Below are 9,824 nucleotides of genomic sequence, written 5' to 3' on the forward strand. Positions count from 1 at the left end.
GCTGGTCTCGAACTCCTGAGCTCAAGCAATCCTCCCACCTTAGCCTCCCAGAGTGCGAGGATTACAGGCGTGAGCCACCCTGCCCGGCCTAAATGATCTCTTAAATCATAAGTCAGAATTACTTGAAACTTCCTAGCATTTCACACCATGCCATCCTGCTTGAGCAGTTGCTTCATTACTCCGGCAGGTTAGTCCATGGGGAACTTATGCTTTATGAACATTTTTATTTTTTATTTTTGCTTTTACATGTACTACATAGTCTTATTGAGAAAATTTTTGGTACTTTTAAACTTCAGTGTGCCAAATGACAATTATACCATGCCACTTTTGTATTTTCTTGAAAATAAAAAACAAAGTAAAACAAACTTCAGCACTTCAGGAAAAGAGCACTAGACCAGCACACAGGGACCATTTGTCTGCTTGCCTCAGGGAAATGAGCCAGATCCCTGGCTGTCAGACGACTCTCTGCAATCCCCGAAGTCATTTCTGATGCCCACGTTTATGACTTTTTGCAAATGACATTTGTGCTTTCAGAGGCCTTCTCTACACTTGGCTGATACTGTTAAAATAGTTGAAAACCTTAAAATATATTGTAAAAGGGAATAGTTTAATCTGATATCAAGAGAAAATAATAGAGAAAATCCTTCTATTGAAGCTGGAAGCAGGAGGATTTTACATCGCCCGGCAGCTCTCTAGAGGCAGCTCATCATTTGAGCTACCACGAAAGTACAGTCGTCTCATGAAGGGAGGGGATCGCTCAGCCAACACCTGGATTTGGGATGCATCATCTGATGCACTTTTTCCCCCTGGAAGTTTCACTTAATTCATATTCTTGTCCTAGCCTTCTATTTAAATTCATTTTCTCTCCAAGACACCCTCATAAAATTGTTGCAAGAACTCAATGAGTTAATTCATGGAAAGTGCTCACTCCAGGGCTCGCACCTGCTACACGCCCTGCCGGTGTTGGCTGTCTTGCCGTTATATGCAAGCCCTTCGGCTGCCCAGCCCTGCTTCTGCTCCAGAATCTTACCTTAGGCAGTGACTTTGGAAGTTGGAAGCACAAGGGACAAGAACTCTGCCTCTCTCCTGCCTGGCTGGTGGGAACCTCTTCCCTCTGCTTTTCTTTCTGGAGACAAGAAATCTAGGTAGAATGGGGAGTGACTGCTAATGGCTATGGGTTTTTTGGAGGGGTGGGGGAGGGGGTGACGAAAATATTCTAGAATCAGATGCAAGCTATTTAGATAGTTTCTCCAAATATTTGTGAGAGTAAACTTGTGGGCATTGTTCTAAAGGGTGGAAGAAGGATCAATGAATCCAGAGCTGCATATCTCGAAGTATGTTCCTTGGACACAGATTCCCACAAAATGATCATTTAAAAGATAGTTCCACTGTCGTATAAGTTTAGGGTGTGCACAATTCCACACTTTCTTCTAGAAGGTTCTTGGTACATTGTATGTTAAAGGTTCTGAGAAGTCCTAGAGGAAAAGAACTAGTCTAACTGTGTGGCCAAGAGTTCCCTCACTTATTTTACCACATAACCTCGTTTTTTGCTATAAATGCTATGACTGATTCAGGAATAGTGTTCTTGGTGAGACCGGGAAGGGCCGGTTGGTGGGTGTGAAAGTGGCATCTCACGTTAGGGTGCCGGTGGGAAATCTTTGAAGAATGCTCTGTAAGGCTGGGGCATCTGACCGATGATACACCTCAAACTTCTGGTTCCTCCTCTGTCAAATCATTACATCAGTGGTTTTCAGACTTTAAAATGGAACACGTTTCAGAGTAAAACCCCAGTGTGAAATGTATTTATAAAAAGAGGCTCTGCTGGAATTGGAGTTGTGGCCGTGGGCGCCGTTTATCTGGCCTCCCTCCAAGCGCGTGCCATGGAAGGTGTCCTTCGAGCTGAGACCTACTGGACAAGCTGGGAGGTCCCCTAACATCCCTCCCATGGCTAAGCTTCTGCCTTTTCTTTTAGACGGATGTTCCCTGTCCTAAAGATCAGTGTCACCGGGCTGGACCCCAATGCCATGTACTCCCTCCTGCTGGACTTTGTCCCCATGGACAGTCACCGCTGGAAGTACGTCAATGGCGAGTGGGTGCCCGCGGGCAAGCCGGAGGTCTCCAGCCACAGCTGCGTCTACATCCACCCCGACTCCCCCAACTTCGGGGCCCACTGGATGAAAGCTCCCATCTCCTTCAGCAAAGTGAAGCTGACCAACAAGCTCAACGGAGGTGGGCAGGTATGAGCAGGTCGCCTGGCCACCCACCCTGGCCTCCCCGCAACACCCATCAAGAAATATCAAGGGTGCATTTAGGCAATTAGAGGTGTCCTCACCAGCCTCTTCTCCCACAGAAGCCAATTATTCCCTGGAGTCCAAATGTAAACAGGAATAAACAGCTCTTAATTGCTGCTTTCAGTTTTTAATGGACTTCCTGCTGTGGAGAGAGGGAGAGAGTGCAGTAGTTTACTTAATCATCAGGGCCCTTTTCATAGTTCCGTCTTGTGTGCAGGGCTTTTACCCAGCCCCCGAGGAAGATGTTCGTAGGTACCAGGGTTTTGTTAGTCCCTCTCCCCTTTTTTGGTGTAAGTGGCATTTTGGCAATAGACAAATACCTTAATAAAAAGCTGCTCCTAAATGAAATAATTACTACCCCAGCTTGGGCATTATGATAATTATCAATAGAATATTGAGGCAGCTTTGGTTTTTTCAGAAAAAAAATGATCCAAACAAACCTGAAATAAGGAAGGTTTTATTTAAGGCCTACAATTAGAGTAAACAAGATTTCGGGGCGCTTTCCTCTCGTTTTCTGTGGTAGGATTGTGAATTCTAGTCTGCTGTGCAAGGTTGTTAGTTACTTTATAAAATGCAGACTGTTTCTGGGGAACAGAGATGCGGCTGGGAGGGAGGAAGGGTCTGGATTCTTGTCCCGGCCTGCACGTGTGGCTCTCTCTGTGCGTGGTTGGCAGGGACCTGGGAGTTCAGGTTTTGGCAGGTGGAGGTAATGCCACCAAGCCTCTGCGTTACTCAGAAGGCTCTAGCTCTTTATTGAAACAGGAAATTGAAAAGTAAATTGTTATTGCCTACCGGATTTCACAACTCGAGACTTTCCATAACCTTTCCTTTGAATCATAAAGAGTAGATTATCTGTAACCATCAGATGTCAAATTTCATGACTCTGTAGTCACGTGTGAAATGCAGCCATTGTCAATATTTTGAGTTATTAGGATCCTCATATGAAAAAAGAACCCCAAACAATGTATTTTAATGGGTTGAAATCCACAGTATTGTGCTGAAAATAGGGGAAGGGAAAACAAGGAAGCCAGGATTTTGGCAGAAAACTGAGCATTCCTGAAAAGCGATTCCTCTCTGGTGACCCACCCCTCACCCCTGTGTGGGCTCCTGAACCCCCTCCCCATTCATTTCTCAGAGGTGCAGTGGCAGTGCCGGTGACCTAGGATTCGAAATGTGTGTCCCCAACCCGGGTGAGTGCTGAGCTTGGGACTAACCAAAGGCGTTGGCTCCGCCTGTCACCTGTGAAACACCGGGCTTTGCTTTTCTCTTCTTGGTCTTCCTCTCCCACCTCAACAGATAATGTTGAATTCTCTGCATAAATACGAACCCCAGGTTCACATAGTGCGTGTTGGAGGTGCCCACCGCATGGTAATGAACTGCTCCTTCCCTGAAACCCAGTTCATAGCTGTGACTGCCTATCAGAATGAGGAGGTAAGTTGTGTGTGTGTGTGTGTGTGTGTGTGTGTGTGAATGTCACCTGGGAGAGTGTGGCAGGTGGGGAGGGGGTCCTATTAGATGAAAGGTTTTCCAGGATTCAGATACACTCAGCGGATATGAAGTTAAACAATGGGGTAGCTGCTCTTCCAAGAGCGTGCCCTCTTCTGGCGTCAAGAAGGCACAGTTGTGCGTTGTTATAAAACTCCTGAGTTCTGTGGAAACTCAGAAGTCTTTGTTTTGGGCCCTGATGTGCCCTTGGCCTGCACAGAGCTGGGAGTGTCTGGAGTGGGCACGATGGGGCGGGGGCTGTGGGGTCGACTCTCCCCTGCTCTAGAAGCAGGTCTGTGGGAGGTGGTTCAAGGTACACGCTCTTTTGGGTTTATTATGCTCTCTGTCCTGCTTGCTAATGTTTAATATCCGAGCATGGTTAGGTCTTTTCCTGCCCAGTAACTTGAGCTGCTCTGGCTGTAAGAGCTGAGAGGTCAGCATCTGGCCTCTCCGAACTGCTCTGGGTCCGTCGCATACCCCGGGGTCCCCTGGTCTGCTGTTCACCGGCAGCACCCAGAGGGGGCCTCCTCTGGGCCCTGCCCTCTTGCCTGCTGCTGGCACTCTCAGTCAGTGGCAGCTCACCTTGCCATTTGGCTGCTGGCTTGGTAAACACTCCAAAGCACCCCCCACCCCTCCCCGCAGGTACCGGACGTTCTCTCTGAGCCACCTGACTGGCCATGGCAACCCAGCCAGCAGGCTCCCCGTCCTGACTCGGCTGGCTGTGTCTGGGTCTTAAACGTGCCCCATGGCAATCAAGCTCTGGAAAATCAGTCCCAGAGCCTCCCTCTGCCAACCATGTTTCCCTGGCAAGCCGACACAGACGCACCCTGAGAGGCCAGCAGGTGGGTGGGGGAGGCCAAAACCTCCATGGCACCCCCTGCTAGCTTTGTGTATGCCCCTTGACCTCTCCAGGTTTAAGCCCAGAGAAAGGCCAGGTCATACCTATTTGACCCCAAACCTCTCCTGCCTCTTTTTCCTATTTCCTCCCACAAGCTCTGGGCCAGAAAGAGTTGGGTTTTTATTTTGCTTTTCTTCCTTCCACTAGAGAACAGCAAGTCTCAGGCCTTTGCTGACATAAATATTCTTCTTAATATTTGTTTCACCCTCAAATACTCATTTGACTCAAATATTCAGCATGACTACGTGCTGGATATTGTTCTAGATGCTGGGACTACCACAGTGAATAAAGCAGATGAGTACCCTGTCCTCAAGGCCCTCACGTCCCGGTCGGGAGAGACAAAACCAAATATTTCTCTGTCTCTATCTCTGTCTCTGCCTCTGACATTCTCTGACATCATCTTAGTCAGATAGCTCTGACTAAGGGGATGGCGAGAGGATAGTGGATGGGAGCGATTGTTCTTGTTTGCATAGACACGGCCCAATGAACAAGTGATTGCTTAAGAGTGAGGGAATCGACTGTAGACCACCCTCTCCAGGAAAGGTGGGATCACTCTTGTGCTCCTCTCCACGGTGTTCCAAGTGACTAGAAAGGCAACTGACATGTGCTAGGGGCTCCATGATTGTTGAAGAAAATGAGCAAATGAATAAAACAATGAATGCTAGATTTAGCACACAGGGCTTTGCTCATTTCTAATGCTTTGCCCTTTCTTTTCTCACTTTACGTGGCATTTAGCATTTCACCACATGCCACAATAAAACGTTTTTTGCCAGAGACAGTGCGACAGTGATTTAGTGTAGGAGTAAGCAAAGGAACATGGAGAGGAGAAAAAAAAGAGATGGAATTATCCTGATTTTACATAAATGCGCAGGGGAAGACAAAGGGTTCGGTCTGCCCATATGTGTCCTGTTTTCACTAACACTTCTTGTCTTTGTAAATGCAAGATAACAGCTCTCAAAATCAAGTACAACCCTTTTGCCAAAGCCTTCTTGGATGCCAAGGAAAGGTGAGTAGAGAAATTCCAGTAAGATCTTATGAATTGACTTATGCATACGTGAAATTTATGATCATCTTGAAAGGAACTAGACTAGTAGCATATTACCTTTGATGGAAATGTGCTTTCAATATTCATTTCAATATTCAACAAGAGAGGGAAAGGCGGGGAGACAAGTGGGCGTGGCTATAAAAGGGCAACAGGAGGGACCCTTATGGGGATGGAAATGTTTGGGATCTTGGCTGTGTCCATGTAAATATTCTGGTTGTGATATTATACTATAGTTTTGAAAGTTATCACATTGGGGAAAACTGGGTGAAAGGTACAAGGAATCTCTCAGTATTATTTCTTACAGCTGCATGTGAGTCTATAATTGTCTCAGCAAACCCATCTAATTAAAAAACATATTCAACAAAATTCAACCAAATCATATTATCTGTTCATAATAGGGGTCCAAGAGAACCTTTAACTAGCAGTGTTTTGTCATCCCTGGTTTGCTCTAGATTCTTGAAAGTAGCACAATCCAATTTAAAAAATAATCAACTGATTTAGATTTATAATAATCAACTTTGCCATTCTCCTAATTACTTCTAAGTAGTATAGTTTTAACAAGTTTTTTTTTTCTTTCAAACTACTCTTAGCCTAGGAAAGGTGAGGAATGGTGGGAGGTTCACACTTCTCAGGGGAGAAAAGAAGCCAGAGACTTTGGGGGTGTGAGTGATGACTCTGCCACTTTGGCCCAGTGACTTGCCGTCTCTGTGTCTTTCTTTTCCATCCCAGGACAAAATAAAACATAATGGTGTTTATCATTGGCTTTGCCATTGACAAGGCCTATTGTATAAATATGGTTACCTTTGAAGTGTTCAGACTGTTTTGCTTGAATTTTAAATCTTTTCAGTATCACTTTGAAGGCTCTGAAAAGACTCTGGATGAGTGGCTGGGCATGGTGGCTCACGCCTGTAATCCTAGCACTCTGGGAGGCCGAGGAGGGCAGATCCTTTGAGTTCAGGAGTTTGAGACCAGCTCTGAGCAAGAGCAAGACCCCCGTCTCTGCTAAAAAAAATAGAAAGAAATTAGCTGGACAACTAAAAATATATAGAAAAAAGATTAGCCAGGCATGGCGGCACATGCCTGTAGTCCCAGCTACTTGGGAGGCTGAGGCAGGAGGATCGCTTGAGCCCAGGAATTTGAGGTTGCTGTGAGCTAGGCTGACGCCATGGCACTCTAGCACAGGCAACAGAGAGACACTCTGTCTAAAAACAAAAAAAAAGACTCTGGATGAATGGACAGATGTTTGTAATGATATGTCATCTGTCCTGTTCAATATTCAAATATTTTGATGCTGGATAAGACGTAATTGTAACTTTTTCAGTTAGCGAAAGGCCTAAAAAGCAACGTGATATGTGAGAAAACAGAATCTAGATTCAAAAGGATAGGAACATGGTATACTAAAAAGAATTTAGCACTATGAGTGAGGGGCCCGAGTCCTCCCTCTGTCGTTACCTGGTTGTTTGCTCTTGCATAAATCAGTTTACCTCCCTGAGATCCACTTTTCTAATCTTTGGAATTAGAAAAGTATAATAACATTTCCCTCACAGGTTGCTGTTGGATCTAACATACCATATGCTAGAATGTGTGCCCTGACGTCCCGTGCACATCTTAGGACTTGCTTGCATCTTGCCAGGCAGGAGCAATGACCCCGGATCGGTCAGATCAAAGTAAACAGGGCTAGCTGTACTACGGTGAAGAGGGGTAAACGTAAAATTGCAGCTCAGAGAGCAATTGCACAAGTAGGGACAGTGCCCTGGAGGCAGGAGAATGGGGGAAGGACAGCAGCTTTGAGAAAAAAGGTGTTTGGTTTTCTTGTTCCAAGAAATAGATTGCTTTCCAAAGGGAATTTGGGGTGTGCGTTATGCTGGACTTGTGTAATAAGCTGGACGGCCATGGTGCCCTTTTGTTGTTCTTTCAGAAATCACCTAAAAGATGTTCCAGAGGCTGTGTCGGAGAGCCAGCATGTGGCCTATTCTCACCGTGAGTTGGGTGACCGGGAGGTGGGAGGTGCGGGGTCATGCTAGGAACAATCTCTCGCCACACTCAGATTTGTTACCTGCCGTGGCTGCTTAAGGCCTATTCCAGTGTTACACCCAGCAGGTTATTTCTTCTGCTCTGGACAAGTTTATGCCCTTCCCAGAATTCCCAGAGAGAGCTGGTGGTCATAGGCTTAGGGAGCTTAAACAAATTTAAGGCAGGAGATAAGATTGGGAATGATGAATTTCTTAGACTCTAGTTTTTAAAAAATATTTGGGTAATTATACATAGAGTTGTCTGTATAGGGTACATGTGATGTTTTGATCCAGGCATGCAATGTGAATGAATCAAATCAGGGCAGTTGGGATATCCATCACCTCAGGAATTTTTCATTTCTTTGTGTTAGGAACATTCCCATTCCACTCTTTTAGTTATTTAAAAGTATACCCAGCTTATTATTGCGGTCACTTTATTGTGCTATCAAATATTTTTTATTGTATCTAATCATCTAACTGTATTTTTTTACCCTTTAACCATCTCCACTTTATTTCCCCTCCCTGCTACCCTTCCCTACCACTGGTAACCATGATTTCTACTCTCTTTCTCCATGAGATGAATTGTTTTTAATATTTAGCTCTCATATATGAATGAGAACTTGAGAGATTTGTCTTTCTGTGCTTGGCTTATTTCACTTAACATAATGTTCTCCAGTTCCATCCAAGTTGTTGCAAATTCTTTTTTCTGGCTATATAGTATTCCATTGTGTATATGTACCACACTTTCTTTTTTTTTTAACATTCTTTTTCTTTTTTTTTTAATGAAGGGGTGGGGGTTCGTGAGCAGGGGTATTCAGGTGCCTTGTTTTTTTGTTGTTGTTGTTGAGACAGAGTTTCACTCTGTTGCCCTGGGTAGAGTTAAGTGGCATCATTTTAGTTCACTGCAACCTCCAACTCCTGGGCTCTAAGCGATCCTTCTGCCTCAGCCTCCTGGGTAGCTGGGATGACAGGCGCTCATTGCAATGCCCCGCTGGTTTTTTTTTTTCTTTCATTTTGGTAGAGATAGGGTCTCACTCTTACTCAGGCTGGTCTTGAACTTCTGAACTCAAGCAATCCTCCCACCTTATCCTCCCAGAGTGCTAGGATTATAGGTGTGAGCCACTGCACCTGGCCTGTACCTCAATTTCTTTATCCATTCCTCTGTTGATGGACACTTAGGTTGATTCCAAATCTTGGCTATTGTGAATAGTGCTGCAATAAACACTGGGTGTGGATTTCTTTTTGATATACTGAATTCCTCTCCTTTGAATATATACCCAGCTGTGGGATTGCGGAGTCATATGGTAGTTCTATTTTTAGTTTTTTGAGGAACCTCCATACTGTTCTCCATAGTGGTTGCACTAATTTACATTCCCACCAACAGTGTACTAGGGTTCCCCTTTCTTCACATACTCACCAGCATTCATTATTAGCCTGTCTTTTTGATAAAAGCCATTTTAACTGGTGTGAGATGATATGTCATGGTAGTTTTGATTTGCATTTCTCTGATGACTATAAAGTTGAGCATTTTTTCATATACCTGTTGGCCATTTGTATGTATTCTTTTGAGAAATGTCTATTCAGATCCTTTGCCCATTTTAAATTGGATTATATGATTTTTTTCCTCTTGAGATGTTGGAGCTCCTTATATATTCTAGTTATTAATCCCGTGTCAGGTGGGTAGTATGCAAATATTTTCTCCCATTCTGTGGGTTGACTCTTCTCTTTGTTGATTGTTTCCTTCACTGTGCAGAAGCTTTTTAGCTTGATGTGGTTCCATTTGTTTAATTTTGTTTTGATTGTCTGTGCTTTGGGAAGTCCTTGCCTAAACCAATATCCTGGCTGGGCACAGTGGCTCACACCTGTAATCCTAGCACTCTGGGAGGCCAAGGTGGGAGGATCACTTGAAGTTAAGAGTTAGAGATCAGCCTGAGCAACAGCGAAACCCCATCTCTACTAAAAATAGAAAAAATTAGCCGAGCGTGGTGGCATGCACCTGTAGTCCCAGCTACTTGGGAGGCTGAGGCAGGAGGATCGCTTGAGCCCAGCAGTTTGGGGTTGCTATGAGATAGGCTGACGCCATGGCACTCTAG

At 44.9% G+C, this 9,824-nt stretch overlaps 1 protein-coding gene across 1 annotated transcript in view; it reads left to right on the top strand.

Annotated features, from left to right (window-relative positions):
- TBX19 (T-box 19) overlaps positions 1–9,824 on the top strand; it is a 26,032-nt gene that overhangs the window by 6,041 nt on the left and 10,167 nt on the right. Inside the window, exons 2-5 of the mRNA XM_012657804.1 lie at positions 1,973–2,237; positions 3,588–3,722; positions 5,619–5,680; positions 7,638–7,699. Coding sequence (XP_012513258.1) covers positions 1,973–2,237; positions 3,588–3,722; positions 5,619–5,680; positions 7,638–7,699 — 524 coding nt within the window. The remainder of the gene's footprint in view (positions 1–1,972; positions 2,238–3,587; positions 3,723–5,618; positions 5,681–7,637; positions 7,700–9,824) is intronic.

The sequence above is a fragment of the Propithecus coquereli genome, unplaced genomic scaffold (assembly GCF_000956105.1).
Source record: "Propithecus coquereli isolate 6110/MARCELLA unplaced genomic scaffold, Pcoq_1.0 Scaffold56, whole genome shotgun sequence".
Taxonomy (NCBI): domain Eukaryota; kingdom Metazoa; phylum Chordata; class Mammalia; order Primates; family Indriidae; genus Propithecus; species Propithecus coquereli.